This window comes from Chelonoidis abingdonii, chromosome 2 (genome assembly GCF_003597395.2).
Source record: "Chelonoidis abingdonii isolate Lonesome George chromosome 2, CheloAbing_2.0, whole genome shotgun sequence".
Lineage (NCBI taxonomy): Eukaryota > Metazoa > Chordata > Testudines > Testudinidae > Chelonoidis > Chelonoidis abingdonii.
This window is the reverse complement of record NC_133770.1, coordinates 55,499,486-55,520,274: the sequence shown is the minus strand read 5'-3', so window position 1 is coordinate 55,520,274 and position 20,789 is coordinate 55,499,486. Positions and strand designations below refer to the sequence as shown.

Below are 20,789 nucleotides of genomic sequence, written 5' to 3'. Positions count from 1 at the left end.
ATAATGACCTGTCATGTCCACTCTGCAACTTTTCGCAAAATAGATCTTAAACAAGGATGGAAAAGGAACTAGCAACGTCATTTTAACTATCACAATGTATGTGAAAATCTTTTGGTATACTGCTTTTTTGCAAAACTTTAAACTGGGAGGAGGTACTGAAAAATCAGGGTAATGAAATACACATTTTGTAACCCCCACTACCCTCATCTCATTTTTACACAGATTTTGTACCTTAAAGAACTAGCGTTTAGTTAGTCATATACTATTCTGAAATGCAAAAGTATTTGTTGTTTAAAAGAAGCTTCTAAAAGTCTCTCTCAATACCATTATTCTAAAATATTGGAAATTTTATGATTTAGGGCACTGATATTTGGCAGTCTTGGAAGCACAGACTAATCCTTTTTCCAGGGAGGTAGGTGATGTTATTAAAATGCTAGCTAATAGGTTTATTTCAGCTTTCATGTGAGGTAACAAAAACAACATTTCTGAGATGAGAAAGCTTGTCAGACCTTAGTAGTGAGCATCACCCATTCCATAAAAGTGACAGGCAGTATTACCAGCAGATCAAATGTTGCCCTCATGCCTTGCAGCAAAGTCACTGTCTGTCTGTTATCTGACAGACATGGGAATATGTTACATTGGTGGGAAAATAACTGACAAAATTGCCAGAGTCTTGTGATATATTACGAGCAAAACAGAAGTAGCCTACAAAGTGCTTGTGATAGAGAGCAACTTAAAGCATATGTTCATTACCATCACATTACACCTCTGTATTGCTTCCACCTGTAAACATTCAGTAATATCTCAAAAACTACTTTAATTGTTAGGTCAACATGATTGTCACCATTACCTTATTTCTAAAATTGAACCCCTCTCTCTAAAAAATGGTTACCTACCTTTCATAACTGTTGCTTCGAGATGTGTTGCTCATGTCCATCCTATTGTAGGTGTGCGCACGCCCACACACGCGGCCATCGGAGACTTTTGCCTTAGCGGTATCCGTAGAGCCGGTTGTAGCGCCCTCTGGAGTGCTGCACTTACGGCACAGTATATCAGGCGCCATCAGCCCTCCACCCTCTTGGCTCCTTCTTGCTGACAACTCTGACAGAGGGGCGGGAAATGGAATGGACACGAGCAACACATCTTGAAGAACAACAGTTACAAAAGGTAGGTAACCATTTTTTCTTCTTTGAGTGTTTGCTCATGTCCATTCCATTGTAGGTGGGCTCAGAGTTCACAGTCTTGCAGATTGGACTACTGCTCTGCTGAAACCAGCATAAGCTCAACCTTGCTGGGTCAGCACATAGTGCGAAGCAAACGTGTGGACAGATGTGGTCATGGCAAGGCAGATTTCCTGGATTAGCACCTGAGTGGCTCACTCGACTAGGGCACAGGCATCATGATTCCTGGTGGGCGCACCTTTGCCAGCTCAAAGCAGTAGCTGATGCAGGCAGTCATCTGGACAAAATTCTCTGGGCAGAGACTGGGCAACCCTTCATCCGGTCTGCAACAGCAACAAACAGTTGTGTAGACTTATGGAACAGCTTCGTACTCTCTATGTAGAAGGCTGGTGCCTGCCAGACATACAGAGTATGCAGCCTGCACTCCTCATCTGAAGTATGCGGCTTTGGGCAGAAGACCAGTAGGTATATGTCCTGACCAGTATAGAACTGGAAGATACTGTGGACAGAAAAGCCATGTGCGGATGCAGCTGGACCTTGTCCTTATAGAAGATTGTATAAGGCAGCTCCAACATGAGCATCCTGATCTCAGACACCGTACGGGCCAAAGTTATAGAGATCAAAAAGGAGACCTTCAAGGAGAGAAGCAGAAGGGAGCAAGAAGCCAGGGGCTCAAAGCGGGGCCCCATAAGCCTGGACAGCACAAGATTCAGGTCCCAAGGAGAGACCTGGTCCTGGATATGCTGGTAAACGCGCTTCAGACCTTTCAGGAACTGCGCTGTCATGAGATGGGCAAAGACTGACCTGCTGTGAAATGGAGGATGCAAAGCTGAAATGGCTGCCAAGTGGACAACGACAGGCTCTGGAGCTTAATGTGCAGCAAATAGTCCAGAATGCCATACTGGGGTTATGAAGATGATTGTTACTCTGCCTTGCTTCATCTTGAACAGGATTCTGTGAATTAACGGCACTGGCGGGAAGGTGTACATCAGCGCTCCCGACCACGGAATCAGGAAAACATCTGACAGGGAGCCCTTGTCCCTGCCCAGCACAGAACAGAACACGTTGCACCTCTTGTTCTGTCTGGATGCAAACAGGTCCACGGTGGGAGATCCCCACCTGTGGAAAACTAAGCTGACAACCTCGGGATGGAGTGACCATTTGTGGCAAGACGAGATGGTTCTGCTGAGTCGATCTGTGAGGACATTCTTGGCTCCAGGCATTTGGGCAGCAACCAAATGAATGGTGTGCCACACACAAAAGTCCCAGAGGCTGAGTGCTTCCTGACAGATGGCCGAAGACCTGATGCTGCCCTGCCTGTTGATGTAGTGCATTGTGGCAGTACTGTCCATCAGGACCTGCAGCACTTTGCCTGCCAGCTGGGGCAAGAAAGCCTGGCACACCAGGCAAACCGCCCTGAGCAACCTGACGTTGATATGAAGAGCTAGGTTGTGTTGCAGCCAACGGCCCTGGGTGTTGAGGTCACCCAGATGGGTCTCCTAATCCAGAACTGACACATCCGAGATAAGGTGAGCGAGGGCAATGAGGTTGCGAAGGGAACTCCCTGCAGCACCGACTTGGCATCCCTCCACCAGCCCAGAGAGGAGAGGATGTGGCTCGGCACTGTGAGCACTTGATCCAGGGAGTGCCTGCTTGGAACATAGACTGAGGGCAGCCACGCTTGCAGAGGCCTTAGATGAAGCCGGGCGTGACTTACCACACAGGTGCATGCGGCCATATGGCTCATCAGCCACAGGCACATTTAGACTCTTTATGTGGCCAAACAAGTCTGACATAGCTTGAAAGCGTGCTTCTGGTAGTAAGGCCCTGACCTGCATGGAGTTGAGAACCGCTCTGATGAACTCTATGCCTTGAATGGGTGTTAACATGGATTTTTCTGTGTTTATTAGGAGACCCTGATTGCTACAGGTGGAGTGCACCAGATCGAGGCTGCTTTGGACCTGCTCCGGAGACCTGTCCTTGATGAGCTGATCATTTAGACAGGGGGAGATTTGGACCCCTTGATGTCTCAGGTAAGCCGCCACCAGCGCCATGCATTTCGTGAACACCCTAGGGGCTGCGGACAGGCCGAAGGGTAGCACTGTAAACTGGAAGTGGTGCCCCACCACTATGAAAGGCAGGAAACCTCTGTGTCTTGGGAACATGGAGACATGAACGTAAGCATCCTTCAAGTTGAGAGTGGTGTACCATTCCCCCAGATCCAGGGAAGGGATGATGGAGGCCAGGGATACCATTCGGAACTTGAATTTCATGAGCAACTTGTTGAGGCCCCGCAGGTTCAGAACGGGTCTGAGTCCCACTTCTGCCTTCAGGAAGTAGCGGGACTAGAATCCTCTTCCTTGCATATCTTGAGGAACCTCCTCCATGGCCCCCAGGCGCAGGAGGTTCTTGACCTCCTGAACGAGGAGTTGCTCATGAGAAGGGTCCCTACAGAGGGACAGGGAAGTGTGGGGGCAGGAAGGAGGGGTGGACAAAAACTGAAGGGTGTAGCCCCAAGCCACTATGTCTGGGACCCAACAGTCCAACATAACCTCAACCAGGCCGAGCAGTAAGGGAAAAGGCAGTTGAGGAAAGGGCACAAAGGATCCGGACAGTTGGCTAGTGCATTGCTCCCAAGCACATCCTCAAAATGAGTGCTTCTGCCCCACTGGTGCTTAGCCGGGCAGGCTGTGCAGGAAATTGAGATGATGAAGGGTGGCGGCAGTTAAACCTGGTATTCCTTTTTCTCACAGGCCCCTGTCAAGGCTGCCATGGTCTAGGTGGTGGAGGAGGCAGGAACGGCTGCCTGGATGTCTGAGAAGTGTGTATCTCCAAGGAGCAAAGGGTTGCCTTGTATCCTGCAGGTCATGCAGATGCATATCTATTTGGTTGGAAAATAGGCCAACACTATCAAATGGGAGGTCCTCGATATGGGCCTGCATCTCCTGGGATAGGCCGGCTGTCTGGAGCCAGGAACTGCACCGCATGACTGCTGAGGCAACCACTAGGGCAGCTGAATTGGCTGTGTCCCAAGCAATCTGGAGAGAGCACAGGGCAGCTGCGGTCCCCTCTTCCACCAGGTTGCAAACTCCTGGGTCACCCCCTGGGACATGGAGTCCTTGAGCCTAAGGAGAGAGTCCCACAAGCTAAAATTGTAGCGGGCCAAACAAACCCAGCCTCTTAGCCTCTTTATTTTTAGGGATGGAGCTGGTGGGCCCCTGCTTGTCCCTTTCGTTGGCCACTGACACAACCAACAATCCCGGTGGCAGATGAGTGTACAAGTACTCAAATCCTTTTGCAGGAATGGAGTACTTCTTTTCCACCCTCTTAGAGGTGGGATGGAGGACAGGGTTTGCCAGATGGTTTTGGCAATGTTCAGAACCCTCTCATGTACTGGCAGCACAACCTGGGCTGGGACAGACGTGGAGAGCACATTAAATAATGTGTCTGTCTGTTCCTCCATCTCCTCCGCCTTGAGGCCCAAGTTGGATGCCACCCTGTGGAGCAGCGCCTGATGCTCGCTGAAATTGTCCAGTGGGCTAGCTCTAGAAGGCCCTACCACTGCCTCATCTGGGGAAAAGGAGGAGGATTGGATGACTGGGGGAGGTCACCTGTTGGGGAGGGTGGCCTTGGGGTGTGTACTGAATCCTCACCCGTGGCAGCCACCAGGACATCCTGCACCAAGTCCAGTGCCGAGGGTACCGGGGGCGTTGCCTTCAGCCTGTCTGACACGGCAACCGAAGCTGGTGGGAGTGGGGCACCGGTATGACTGGAACGCTCAAGCATTCCAATAAGGCCATTGGGTCAGCCACTGGCTCTGCTGCCAGGTTGGCACCGGTGTCACAAATGCACCTTCTGGAGCCCAATCATGTTGCCTGGGTGTGGGACTGAATTGCGCCTCTGAGCTTGAGATGTTGTCACCCTCCAGCAACTAGGCTGTGGTGGCTTGAGTCTGATAGCTCACCATTGCCACCGGAGACTGGTGATGGGAACAGTCCAACTGGTGCTGGGGGTAAGGGGAGCACCACCGTGTTGGGGAGCACCCTTGAGGTCTCGGCAATGGCAGCTGGTGGTGAGACAAAGACTGGGGCTGGGGACATCAACGACACCTGGGCAAGCTTTGGCGTGACAACAGGGATCGGGAGCATGGTGCCTATGACTCATAGTGGCGAGCTGGAGACCTGAGTTGACGCGGAGACCAAGAATGCGGCGACCTAGGGCTCTGTCTTGGCTATGGAGACCAGAGGCGCTCGCCTGTTTTGTGCAAGGCCTTGCTGGCAGGCTTGCCCCTCCCAGGAAGCCTTAGCTGGTTCCATAGCTGCACGCAGTGCTGGCTGTGACAGAAGCGCTCTCAGTTCCCAAGGTGCCTGGGCCTCAGAGGGGGTTGACTGCGTCATCGGCCTAGGCCCTTTACCGCTTCCCCGAGTCAGTGACAGGCTCTTTCAGGGACAGGAATTCCCCAAGCCTGAGCCTGTTAGTGGGCACAGAGTGGGCGTAAGGCCCGAGCAGTGTCCTTTGCCCAAAGACCCTTGGTCGGGTTTGGTTGGTGCCACCTTCTTAGTCTTTTTGTTTGGCACTGGCGACATGGATCAGTTCCGGGAGGACCCTAGTGGCGGAAAAGTGCTATGCGCTGAAGTTGAAGTGCTGGGTGCCGGTTCAGGCCAGGATGGCTCTGAAGCTGAGTGCAGAGCAACCCGCATCAGGAGGGCCATGAGATGGTGTCCCGCGGATGAAAGTTCTAGCAGATGCAACAGTGCTCCTTTATATGGGTTTCCCCAGGGCACTGTAGACAACTCTCGTGAGGATCACTAACAAGCATAGGCCTGTTACAGGAAGAGCAGGGCTTGAAACCCGGAGACCCACTGGGACACTATGTAACTAACACTTAACAGGTACTTAAGAACTAACAACGATTAAAGTATTTACAGGTAAAGCACAAGGCTAAGCTAGACGAGAAACCGCTAATCACTTGCAATGCAAGGGACAGATGTGCTCCCGCTGACCACCACAAGCGGTAAGAAGGAACTGAGAGGGTAGAGGGCCGGTGGCACCTGATATACCGCACCATGAGTGCGGCACTCCAGATGGTGCCACAGCCAGCCCTCTGGGTACCGCTAAGACAAAAGTCTCTGATGGCCACGCACGTGGGAGTGCACACACCTACAATGGAATCGCCATAAACAAGCACTCAAAGAAGAACTACAATTAGAAAGGTAGATAATGTAATCACCTTTTATTAGGACAATAAAATCATCATTAAAAACCTTGTGTATTATAACGTCACTTTTTATTGAATCCATAAGTACCACATAATCTATTTATCCAATTTTTTTCCTAGGGCCAATACACTTAAACACTCGCTGTCTACGAAAAGTTAAAATGTATTTATCTGCATTAACATTCATACTATACTGGATTATTATTTAAATTGGATTTAAACAGATGAATAGCAAAGGGAATAAATTAAATTTCCTTATTACTTTCCATTTGGAAATATTACTTTATAAAGTCTGATTTCTCCACTGAAGGGAAGGAGACTGCATTATTGTCTTCTTGGCAAATGCTGAAACATGCAATCCTATTTCACTGCTGTAATCCTTACAGGAAACTTTGTTGTGACATACCAAAAATTGGATTTAGTGGTTGAGTGAGAGATTGAAAATGCTCGTGGCTAAAGTCTGCTATTCATCCGTAGGTCAGACAGAGTGCAGCAAACAATGCCAGATTCCTTATACTGTTCCTGCCTAATGGACTTATATTCAGCCCTAAAAGATCACCTCTTTATTGAGGGAGGAAAAAGCTCTAGAATTCATAAGTATTTATTGGCTGTTGAAATGTATGCAGGGTATTATGTGTAAATTATATATGATAAAACAAGACAACAGACTGAAATTGGAAAAGAAAGAAAACATTAAGCCTTTTTTAATTATTTTCATATAAAGGAAGGACTGTATGAAAAGTTTAATTCAGCTAACATGATCTTGTTAGACACAATGTAGCATAATAGATTACAGAAAAATATGGTATGCTAAAAATAAAGACATCTCTTAATATGTACAGCAACACAGCTTTTCTTCAATAGTTTCTTTACATTGCTTTGCAAGAAAAAATTATTTGTAAAGTAACTAAACAAAGCCACAAGGAGTCCCCATAAGACAACTTTCTCAGTACCTATCATATTTATCATTTTCTCATTCAAATACAATTAAAATTGGCTAGATTTAAAAGTGCAATAAATCAGACTTAATTGTTAAATATTAATTTTAAGAATGGGTCTTTATGAATTAAAAATGAAAATCAGTCTCAGTGATAAACATCTTGTTTGGTATATTTTTAAATGTGAAGTCATCTTTAACATAAGTACAGTAAATATAGGTGGTCATTGTAGCCTGTAAATTCAATTTTATTTTTTCAAAACATTTCATCTTACATCCAAATATCTAAAAATTAAAATACTTTACAGAAAATTACATAATATTGAATTAATTTTCATGGTAAATTATTCAGCAAGCATAGCATTTTATCTGTGTAGTTTGGCCAGCCAGGCCAAATACACATTTGGAGTTTCAGAAAGTGTCCTTTTGCAAAAACACTGAAAAAAAATAGCAGGCAGAACATTTTAACTAATGTTATAAAGAAACCCTTTTGGTTTAAGAGGTGACAGGAATTCAATATCAATTATAATTCACTCCAGCAGTGACCATTATATTTAAGTGGTATTCAAGAAAGACTGCTTGATGTCCAAACTATAGTTGACAGCTAATTTCCAATGTCCATCTTTGTATCTTCCTGAGGAAGAATGATTTGATTAACTTCCAGCAAAGCAGAGTATTTTATTTTTCCAATTGTAAAAGGACACCAGGAACTTGAAAATCTTATTTCGGCCTGAAAAATTTTATATCTACTTTAAAAACAACAAGGAGCCTGGTGGCATTTTAAAGACTAGCAGATTTATTTGGGCATAAGATTTTGAGGGTAAAAAACCCACTTCTTCTGAAGAAGAGGGTTTTTTTTACCCACAGAAGCTTATGCCCAAATAAATCTTAGTCTTTAAGGTGCCATCAGACTCCTCGTTGTTTTTGTGCATACAGACTAACACAGCTACTTCTCTGTTACTTGGTACCATATCTACTTTAGTTATAAATAACTGCACACTTAGGAAAGATTATTAGGAGCTAAAGAAGTTAGTAGAAAAAAGATCCTCTATTTTTTCTGTTTGTTAACTTTGAGTGTTTGATAGTATTTTCTTTACAGTCCATTTCCCTATGTAATCAGTTATTCAGTCACTTATCTCTTCCTGAAAATACCCTAATAAGCAACAACAGGCAGCAGAAAGGCTTATGAAATTTAACTGATTTTTTACAAAGCTCTTATTTTAATGATGCCCTATCAGAAAATGGATATTTTTTAAATTAGTCACTTTACAAAAAATCAAGATGACAGTGTCTCTTTAAAGCATCCAGAGGGTGTTGGCAACCATGCCAACACTAAAGAAACTAGTGTTCAGGAAAATGTTAATAAACTAAACCAAACCCAACAAAAAAAAATCCTATGTCCTTTGCAGGATAACAACACAGAAGTGGATGATTGTTGGCAGCATTAATATAACAATGTTTCAGAAGTGAGAATTTTAAGTTCAAACAAATTTAGAATGCTATACCTTACAAATATCCTTCATGCTAACATAACAATGTCCCTCACAATTGATTTACATCGGAAAAAAATAAAAACAAAAAATGTAGACTTTCAAATCTTTCATAAATACATTTTTAAATGAATTTATTATTAACCATGCCTTCACAGGTTATGGTTTACATTATTAAAATATTAAAATATCTGACTGCTTATAATGGGGCAAAGGATGATATGGTATTTTAACTTAATACTTTGGGCTTATATATCTGGGGGACACCACCATAATGTGAGAAGAAAATATTTAAGAGGAATAATAAACTCCCCTTTATGAGCCAATGAACACAAATTTCCATTTTGCATTTTTTTCTCCTTCAGTTAAAGCCAAGATGAAATCCTTGCAGTGTAACCTTTAACTGTGTAGAATTAAATTTCTGTTTCCCAATGCAGATCTATGCAAAGTGTTCAAACACAAACTCAAGATGAGAAACTATGCAATGATTTGCTTAAAAAGGCTATGCAAAACCAGAACTCCTCCTCTGAGTTTTCACAGGATGAATTAACTTACTTTAGAGGAAGTAGAATCACACTCTTGACAAATCCATCCATAGCCTGTCTGTTTTGGAGATTTTTTCAAAGGAGGTTCCAGGCAACCAAAATGGTAGCAGAGCCTGCATTCATCACACCTGCAGGAGAAACAGATATATTGTGTTTCTTCATAAATTAAATCAAGCCACTCTATAAGCACTTTGGGGTAGTTCACCCCATGGAAAGCTTACTCCCAAATCTCTGAATCATTAGTTTGGATTAAAACAGACATTTTCAGGAAGGGTGATTTACATGTACACTCACACATTTCAAGTATGTTTCTATTTAATTTGGATTAGTCTCATGCAGAAATGCAGCAGGCAGCTATGTATTTTCTGTATATTTACAATCTGCAGAATTTAGTACACTTTCTAGCTAACAGAACTTTTTGCATTATGGATCTTTCATAATGTCTCCCAACACATCTAGTAATTTAAACATGCTTACAAGTGCATACATGATTTTTTAAATAGTGACTTTGTAACCAATAAATAAAATCTGCACAAAATCTTCAATAATGTGAGATTCTTTCAGCATGAATTTGAAAAAGGTCATTCAGTTAAAACATTTTGCTGTCATCTTGCATTTATAATTGACAAAAAGTGTACCCTGTACGCATCATACTTCTAAGTTTATCAACAAGCTTTTTTATAATGTTTTGTGCCAGGTACACCCCACAGACAACAGTCTGAAATATCTAACATAACTATTCTTTGTTCAGACATTCTTAGTCTTACTACCACTGAAGAAGCATTTCCTATACTGCAGTGCTTAATGAAGGGAGTCTTACATCAGATAGTACAACAATATGCTCAAAAAGAAAAAGAATTTAACAGCAAATAATGGAGATTCATACATCTCATTGAAGTGGTTGTCTTCATCACTTTTTTGCATACACCCTATGATCTTTTGTTCAAAAGGAAAGCTTTTTGAAAACAAATTTTGTCAATTATTTTTATTTATTTCATTTAAATAATGCTTGAATTAAAGCCTCATAAGCCAGAAAATCCACAAATAAGAAGCTAGCAAAGCAAATTTAAGAAACCCCCAAACTGTAACAAGGTGAAGATGCAGAATTATTTTTTTAAAACATAAAAGGCACAGTACACAAAGCACATAACAAAAAGAGGATTAAACAAAAGGAATGCACTAAAATATTTGAAAAGGAAAACTCCATATAAAAATATAAGCAGTTTGGGATAGTATTTGGTTAACCTAAACAAGTATTTTTCTAGCATTACTGCGGAGGGTGCACATTCTGGAATTGTCTCCTTTTTTATGTAGTCATATACAGCATGATCACTGGTACAGGTGAAATCTCTGTTCCTCCAAGATCCTTTATTAGTAATGCCTTTTTACAGTATTGCTACTTCCATATGGACACTCTGGGCACTAACAAGAGTTTTGCCTGCTTAAGGAATGCAAGACTGGGCTCAAAAGATATTTTTACATTGGCATTCATCATAATGAAAACAGTACCCGGCATAGCACTTACTATGTTAAAGTGTATCTTTGCCTGATGGTAGTATAAGCCCTATGACTACAAAAGAAAATACAAACTTAACAGGGCTTTTAAAATCAATTCCATAATAAAAGATATTAAGAGCAGTATAATTATAACCGTGTTATAACCATTTTGTTTAAGTCAATGGATAGATAATTATTAGTAGCATAACTAGAAATATAAACAGTTACAAAAATCTTGCAAAGGCATATTACCAAATAAATAATTAAATAGAAGAGGGGCAGGATTGTTAATGATGAGAGATGGGAATATAAGAGCCTGGACTCTTGAATCCTTTTCCTGTCTTTGCAAATGATTTGTGTGACCTTCGATAAGTCACTTAACCTCCTTGTGCCTCAGTTTCTGTATCTGAAAAGAAGTGTAATATTCCTAATCTATTTCACAGAAATGTCTTGAAGTTTATCTTGGAAATCCTTACACTTGTGAGCAGTGCCTACACACACGTATTCTAACCAAACTCCTCCTTTCTGTCAAACATTTAGAGATCTTCCAATATGTAAATTATATTTTATCAGACTTATTTTCAACTAATTCAATAAACATATTTCAAAAGGACTCTATTGGATCCTAACATCCACAAATATCAGAATATTAGTCATTTTAGCACAACCTACACAGATTCTGTTAGCAGACTGTTTGTAATAGCACAGCAGTATGGGAGAATAGTTGTAACAGAAATGTTCTATTTAAAAGAAAACAATCTTTTCTCTTCAAAATCATGCTTCAAAATCTCTAATTTGGACGGAGGGAAAACAACTTTCATCCAGAATGCCCAATATTCTGATTTTACTTTAAGCCATGTTTCAAAAGTCATTCAGTAAATCTACATAAGTTGGGTTGAAATGACTATAACATTATGAGAGAAGATACAGGTTGCAGGATCCTAAAGCCAAGTTTTATTCTTGTATTCAATTGAATTTTCTTTTCAAATCAGTTTATTTTGTCTGTAAAGAACAATATTCTCAGGTTTTTCTTGTATATGTATATACTAAATTAAAAACTTCAATATAAAAAAGTTGCCAGCGACTGTTTGTTTTTTTATTTAAATATATATACAAAACTGGTGAGAGCATGTGGATAATAAAATCATCCTCATATACCACACACCGTTCAAATGTGAAAGTATCATGTGATGCATATTTACAAAATGATTACCATAAATTGTGAAACATTGCTTTTATGTTGTTTTTTATAAAAAATTATTCTGATACAGTAGAACCTAAATTGGATCTTTTAAAAATATGAATATAAAAGAGCTCCCTTAGTGAAAAAAGCATAGTATAATGATAAATGTACTGTGCAATGATAGGTAAATTAAAATAAATTTAGCTGTTTAACAAAAGATGATCTTCTAGGCACAAAACTATGATTATTCCAATATCCTTTAAATTGATTCCAATGGGAATTTGACCATTGACTTCTATAGAAGCTGGACTAGACTCTACCAACGTTAACATGGTGAGATGGTAGGATACAGAATACATTTCTGGCACATTTCCGATAAAATAAAAAATCTACTAATTAGAATATTTTACTACCGGACAATCTGCCTGGCAGCACTGTTGTGTGATATATTTTTGGTGATTGAGCTTCAAATTCTTGGAGAAAAAGGGACAGCTCACACACATTTCAGCTCTGTAAAGAATACACTTGTTCCTCCTTGATGAATTATAGTCTAGCATTGGCACCAGCACTGGAGGAAACCTGGTCAGTTATCATATGTCTGTCAGTTAGCTTACAAAGACAACTGGCAAAATGAGTATTAAGGGGTGCAATATGAACCATATACTATGGCCTAGGGTCCTAGTCAAATGAGGAGATGGAAAACGTACTGTCAGATCCAGAAACAAAACCTAAACAAACTATAACATGACTTTAAAACTTTAAAGTTATGTGAATTTGTTGGTTGTGAAAGATGACAAGTTAATAGTCCTGGAACTTTGCAGTAGTTGTGCTCACAGAACAGGTAGAGCATAGATACCAACATTCCTTGCTTCCCTACACTACCCGGACAAATGTGCCTGAGACATGATCTTGTGGGAACTTTTCTAGAGGTGACCAGATAGTTATGTACGTGGCTTCTCTGCTAGGGTTATAAACAAGCTGGCTAGCACACGCTGCTTTCTATATATGTATAGTATTGGTTTAGCTATGTATATTCTCCATAATTTAGACTGGGGTGTCCAACCTATGGCCCACCAGAGCATGTCATAAGATCCAGGGCATTCTTTAACACAATATACTAACGATTGATTCATTAGCATTTTGTCATCTTTACATCATTTTAGTTTACACAAGTGTGTAAATAGACAACACTGTACTTGGAAACAACCTATATAAACACATATGAAACAAGCTAAACTTAAAATATAAATCAATACAGATGACTTTAAATCTTATTAAAATATATAGAAATCTATTTGGTTCACACAAGCTTGTGCTTAGGTTTATGTGGCCCTCCTGTGTAATAAGGTTGGACATTGCTAAGTTTAGACAAAATATTAACCATGTGCATCAACGATCAAATTTTCCAAAATGGGCACCCAAATTTTCATCCTCCACTATTTGAGGATAATTTACTGGCCATTATTTGCCAAAGTACGTGATCTACGGGTGCAATGAAGTACAAAGGCATCTCAATGGTCTAAGAGTTGTACCCAGCACTTTGTGAAAACAAAAAATGGAGATCCTTTAAGGGTAGGCTAAAAAACAAACTCCTGATGTTAAAATAGCTTTAACTGATATGGTGCTACATATTATTGTCAATGCCTTTAACAAGATTCAAATCAAGTTACATAACAAAATTAGGAAGTGCTTTGTTTTCCATTCCAAAAAGGCATGTAATTAATTTTCTAATTTTACATGGAGAAAATATGGTAGATAAACTGAATAAGGAAGGTGAAAATTTGTAGTAGTTAGATTAATAAGTTAAATAATAAAGGAAATGGTGAAAATTGAAAGGAAATATTGTTCATGTGTAAAAAATATAGAATGGAGGTCAAGAATCTCCTCACAGCAAGAGGGTGATTAGACAGTTCCATACCTGAAACACGTATGCTTTGTTCTTTATCAAAGTGATCTCCATCTGCTCATGCCCTTGGAATTTTTTGAGCAGTATAGCCTGCTGCGTTCAAGCTCCACATAACTCTGTATTTTTCCTCTTCATAATTAACTAATTATGCTCTAATCAATAGTGTAGATCCTGATTTTACAATGTAAATCAGATAAATGAGATAATGGCTGGGGGTCAATCTCATTTTATTTACAAAGCTCAGCACGCACATCCAATTTCATTACATCGCATCTACCTGCACAGGAGGGAATCTTATCAGCTGGCCTGCAGAAGTCTTAGAGTGAGTAGTAGGGGAAAAGACCTGTGCTTTTATAAAGGAACAGTGGATGCAACACTTACCCATTACAAGACACATTTGTAAGTCACCACAGTTAATATATAAATTTATAAAGAGCTGACTCAGGCAGAGTGAGAAAACCTATTTTGCATTCATAAGTCAGCAGTGCCCATCTATAGCTGTAAAAGTAATTACCTACAAGTCCCTGAAACACAACATTAATAAGCTAATCTTTAAATTCAACTTCACGTATATGCTTCAGAGACTACAGAAAATCTCTCTCACTTAAATGCACACACTACTGCAGATTTTCTACAATGTCATGCAAAAGGGTACCATGTTAAAAAAAAATCACAATTAACTTTAGAATATATATATAATATTTTATATAAAATAAAAATTTTCATCTCTGAGGGTAAATCTATTTTATGGGAGGATACACAACGTTGCTAGAGCAAGAGACAAATCTTTTGCATTAGAGGGGGCCTATCATACAGGTGTTCCTCAGGCATAATTCCAATAGATTCAGTATAGAATTTTACAAACAATAAGCTGTCAAATAAATGACTAGCCTGAGCTGTACGTTCACTCCACCACCCATCAGTTCAGAACTACAACACTCCTGCAATTCCAACACCAAGGGTGTATTTAACTGTCACACTATGCTGCCTGGGTTTCCCTCTGCATTGGATTATTCTGGCCCCATCTCCTAATTAGGTGTTCCTAATACTACATACACTGTGAAGGACAAACCTCCTTCCTCACACACTAGGCTCTCCTGCTTACTGACTCAGTGTTTATTCTTAAATCCATGGCTGCCCAACACTGCTAGACCTCTCCTGAGTAGAGGCTCAAATGTGAACATGTGTACCACGTTTGTGATGTGCTCAGAGACTAAACTAAAACTGACAGTTTTTCACTTATCTAACTAAACATACGTCTTGATAGTGAAATCTAGAAGGTACTGTCCTTTCATTTCTGGATCCTGGATGAAGTTGAATCCAGGATCCAGAAATGAAAGGACAGTACCTTCTAGATTTCACTATCAAGACGTATGTTTTCATTTTCCTTACCCAAAAAAGGACTCCCAGAAAAAATAAAATACTTCCGTTATGCAATACTCATTGGACATTCTGCTCTTTAGACAACCATCCTCCAAGCATCTACTGAAAAATGTGGAAATATTTTCAGTGCCTGCATTCCATAATCATCATATTGCATAATCATGCAACCCTACTTTATGGGTTCCAATGAAAGTTACATTCTTTTTGATGTGATCTGTAGGTTTGGGTAACATGCCCTTCTTTAACTAAATACAAATTATGGGTCAAACAAAAAAAAAAAAAAGAGATTACACAACTCCAACTGAAAGTATACAGGCCATATCCTCAGCACCCCTTGGCCTCCTTTGTAGTGGTCAGGCAGAAACCTGCCCCAATTAGGCAGCTGGGTATTGCCCTGGTTTAGAGTAATCCCTGAATGGTGTAAAACTAGCACAGCTAGCTTCACATCACCTGCCCCTCTCCCGCTACTGTCCTAGTGTAAAGGAAAAGCAGTGTCCAAAGTGCCTTGCAGTCTAACCTGTACACCCATCCTCACCTACACACACCAAACGTATCACCACGGATTGCTAAAGGCTCTGAACTTCTGGCAGTAATTTCAATTTAAGATGAAAAAGATAACACATAACTTTCTGTCTACACAGTATTTCAAACCTATCAAAACGCAATTAAGGTATCTATTTTGGTTCTTTTTAAGGTGTCTATCACAATGGTGTTTAAGAGCTATATAACTGTCAATTATCTATACCACATAGGAGTAAATAGAAAACAAGCCTACATCTATCAGGCATTTGTATAGTTAATTCCATTTAAAAAAAAAAAAGTTGTGTTTATAACGACGCATTTTAAAAGTAAACATCTAGAGGCAAAGAAAAATCATGCATTAACTATCTTCACAAAATTTTGGAAAGATATATTTTGTATATTTATAACGTAAGACTCCCGAAACAGTCAGGGACAAAAAAATCTTGTCTGCTTTATGAAATAAATGAACTCAAAGAAGCTATTAAAAAGCATTTACAAATTAAAATGTAGAAATATTAGCAGAAAACCTGCTTCAACATATATGCAAGTTAATAGCATCCTTCTAGGGCAGAAGTGTGTGTTCACTTTTGTTATGAGGCAGCTGTGGTAAATCATAAACTGTGCAACCCACTATGGGTTCCCAAAACAAATTATATAGGGAATTCCATAAGTACATGCACACACAAGGGGACTTAAATGCATAGATAAAATGTATGTGTCTCTCTACGAGCGTGTGTATCTCAAATATACTGGGGTTATAAACTGTATATGATATATACCTACTGTATATGACCTGCTTTTATATTATTTTTAACCTAGATTGAGTAGTTCTATGTAGACAGGGTGCTAGAAAGATACATACTACATATTTTACCTTCTGGAAGACAGAGGAAAGGGTGGTTGTATTTTTTTTGTTTGTTTTGTATCCCTTAAAATTAGACTTTGGAAACTGTTGTTTGTTACAGACAAACTATGAGCAGGTATTGTAGTAAATTACTTCTCCTAGTCCTAACCTGTAACATCCAGACTACTCCAGAAGTCTGGACATTTCAGGAGTTCAAACTATTGTAATCAACTGTACTCAATTGCCTGGTGGTTGTGAACTACTGTAAGTGCCCATTAAGGATTAGAAGATCACCACTGAACATTTCAAGATATGAAATATACAATTTTTTACCTGGGTTTCCAGAGAAGAAAGGCAAATTAAATAATTCACTACGAGAGAGTTGTACACTCTTTCAAAATAAAGCCCCCACACAACACAGCTGACAAGAAAAGTCATTCTATCTTTCAATGTTTTCATGTTTGCTAATCACCAATACTTTCCTCATTCCACGTGAGACTGTAGCATATATTTCAGTTAAAGTCAGTGTTTGCTTGCTATAAAATGGTTGCAGTAAATAATACTTAACAGAACAGTCACTTCATAAACATGTACCTGAATATCTATAGTATTGACGATGCTGGACAGTGGAGGATGATTGGTTTAATAGAGTACTGAATATGCATTTTGGGGGGAGGGGCATCAATGGAAAAACACAGACAAAATTTACTTAAGAAATTTAAGTAATCTACTATTAAACAAATGAAAATTTAAGGTAGCAAAAATTGAAACCAGGAAGTGGCACTCACTGTCACATTATGTCTTCAGAGAGAATCAAAGAATGCTGTACTGGAAACTGGAGGTGGTAACACAAAGGCTAATTATTGACCGTACGTCACAGTACATTTGGTTTTCTAGTAAGATGATGTTAAAAAAAGTCACTAGTAATTCCTAGCCAGACATTAAGTAGGGCCTGCATCATATACAATCAATTTTTTTCTATTAACATAATGGCTGGATGTAATTTTCTCTAGTCACCTGTGTTTCTGAATTCTCCAAGAGTTGAATCTAAAGTCCCTCCTCTCTTATCTAAAATGGCCTTCTGACTTGAAAACTGGACTCCCAAAATACACATTTCTTCACTTGGGAGGAGTTTTGTATGTGCCTTTATAGCTAAAGAACATTTATAAAATGTTAAAAAGAAAATCTTCTTTTGACTTTTTTTTTTCAAAACAGTACAACTTGTTAGACACATCAAGTTAATTTTATTGAACATAATATCCAAACATGAGATGCCCTAATAAGATATGACTTTTATATTAGTATACACCAATTTGTATTTTTCTCCCATCACTTAATACAGAATGTATCTTTTTTCTTTTATGTTTAAAATTTATTTTCAACTAAAAATATACCTTGATTGATGACAAAAAAACCCACCATAGATCAAGAAGTTCCAAGATGATATGTCACAAAGTTACAAGTATGATTACACTTGAACAGAGATTTTTCCCAAGCAAGTTGAAGATGAAACAATGGAGATGTCTATATACTGCTGCTGTAGATTTAAGAACTTGATCAGCATAGTTTGTAGACCAAAATATTATGTCTGTATCTATCTGGAGGTACATGGACGTAGATGAAGATCGTTCAGATGGTAAGCTGTGTGATCAGTTCTTCATTCATCCTCAACATATATAGCAGTTTCATATTTAAATTAGAAAACAAAAACAAAAACATACCTTGACCTGAACACCACAGCAAAATTAATCCAAATAAGACAATGTTCAAATTTTCCTGTTTGTCTCAGCAGTGATCCAGAAAGCATGGATATATTTCTGTTCACTCGAACATTTGAAAGCGGAAACAATTGGTTCATGCTAATAAACACAAAATCAATTCTTCTGCAGCAAGGCTATTATTTCAAAATGAGAAAGTGTCAAGTGTTTTACAGGTCTGTTATTGCCACTGTACTGAAATAATCCTTTTACATAAAATTCTATCGTATTCCACAACACAGTATTTATATAGGAATATTCTTTTTAAACTGCATATTAGTAGAGCAGCACACTGATGGCAAAGCATTGCTTTTCTAAAAAAAAAATCAATACCACCACAGAGGAGCACACAGTATTTAAGTCCCATAGGTTTCTGTCACTCTTCAATGAATCCAAGTACTGTATATCATCATTTGTCAAGGAAGCACAGGGGAACAAGACATTACTTAACAGGACAATTCTGACACAACATTTATCTGGTATTTTCCAACAATGGCTATATCAAATGTTCCTGATTAGTGCAAAAAATGCAGGCAAATTAACTGCCTTGTCAGTCCAAGTAACAAACCAATCAATTACATTCTAGCCAAACCTGACAAGCAAACTCAACTTTTTGTCACGATAAGCTTATGAAAAAGACAAGAGAGCTGTTCTCCTTTACTTTATGTACTCTACTGAGAGTTTTCCACATTTTAAAATCACATTTCTAAAAGGTTTCCAGGATTGCCTCCGAGGATGAGCTGTGGTAGAGTTGTGTCTCATGAAGGGTATCTACACAGTAAAGTGATAAGAAAAGAATATTAACATTTAAGATCATAGCAGCTCTGCTCTGTGTCTTATGAAACATTTTAAAATCACAATAGATTTAAATAATATGTATGGTCAGATCCAAATAGATGGTTTAACAGTAATGTCATACACATAAGTCTTTTTCTTTTCTAAGAGTCCAAACTTCAAACTGACTTGGGTTAAGTGTAGCATGCTTTTTGATTCTTTCCTCAGTGCAGTTCAAAAAGAAGAGAAGACTGCATAGGTTTTTGATCATAAAAGCAATGGCTTAGTTAAGACAGACAAACATGAACATGTAAGATAGAGTTCCACCTATGTGGAAAATGCTAAGCAATAATACATGACACAGTGTGCAGATAAACCAGATGCTTACACTTCTTGGGTGCACTGTTGCAGCTGCATGTTTGTTTTATAGAAAAAAAAAATTAGAAAACAGGCTTATTTACTTAATTTTTACTTAATCCACTCAAGACAGAACAAACCCTTTCTTTAAAAAATAATCGCTTTCTATTCGGAATTTGAGGTACTTAAAGTACTTTTAGTATCTCTTTTAAAAAATACAGCTTACATTACAAGTAATTAAGTGAAAAATGAGTAAAAAATATGATTGTGTCAAAGAAAAATTACCACTTAAAGGAACAAAACAGAAATGGTGTTGCAGTTCTCTAGCACCAATGTTCATTTAATGTTGGATTTAGGGGTCCACTCCTTTGAAGAGCAGGGGAGTAACATATGCAAATCCACTTCACTCTTCCCTTCTCCCTTCATTTTGATGAACTGAGACATGGTTAGATCCTTAAATTAGCTGCACTGAGCCACAATGGTTTTCTATTTAATGAATTAAGTTTTAATAACGAGTCTGCACATCATACACTACTGATGTAAAGCCAAACCAAGGTCACTAAAGGAGTATTCTAAAGTCTAAAGGATCTGTGGAGCACGGTCCAGGAAGCCTATGAAGAAAGTATATTTTAAATCTGTTTTTTTTTTTAAATCTATTAAATCTACACTGTTAAAAGGCACTGGGTGAAAGATCTAAACAGCGTATGCCTAGGAATAGCAAGACAGCACTTCTGAAACATAATTGAATGTTTGTTACATATGCATTACCAATGAAAACTATTCAATTTAAAAACAAGCTTAATACTGCCTACTCTCTAATTTAATATTTACAGTATTTCCAAAATTGGGCTATGTCAACATTTCTTTCACATCAAAAAGCCTCCACCTAATTTACTACAGGCTACTTAAGGAAACAATAGCTACTTATACATATAAGCAGCTCAAGCAACAACTGAGTCATGTAAATGGAAGACAAAAAAAAATATCTGAGCAAATATACTAATGAGAACTCACGTTATTAACAAACAGCAATTGATTAACAACGTTACTGATTTGTGGAAACTCACAAAACATTTCTTCTGTGTCATTATTTATTAAAACTCTTGTCCATGGCTTGGTCATGAGAAACAGGGTGGATAAAAATCATTAATTAAAAATAATAAAAACCAGATTTTTTTCATTTAAATCAGATTTT

General features: G+C 39.0%; 1 protein-coding gene across 5 annotated transcripts in view; it reads right to left on the bottom strand.

Annotated features, from left to right (window-relative positions):
* PHF14 (PHD finger protein 14) overlaps positions 1-20,789 on the bottom strand; it is a 302,948-nt gene that overhangs the window by 85,014 nt on the left and 197,145 nt on the right. For 3 of the 5 annotated variants that reach the window (XM_075062378.1, XM_075062380.1, XM_075062379.1), the window contains exon 17: positions 9,382-9,499. In XM_075062378.1, coding sequence (XP_074918479.1) covers positions 9,382-9,499 — 118 coding nt within the window. Of the gene's footprint in view, positions 1-7,484; positions 7,971-9,381; positions 9,500-17,987; positions 19,235-20,789 lie in introns of those variants that run through there. The other 2 variants (XM_075062381.1, XM_075062382.1) reach the window with 2 other exon arrangements.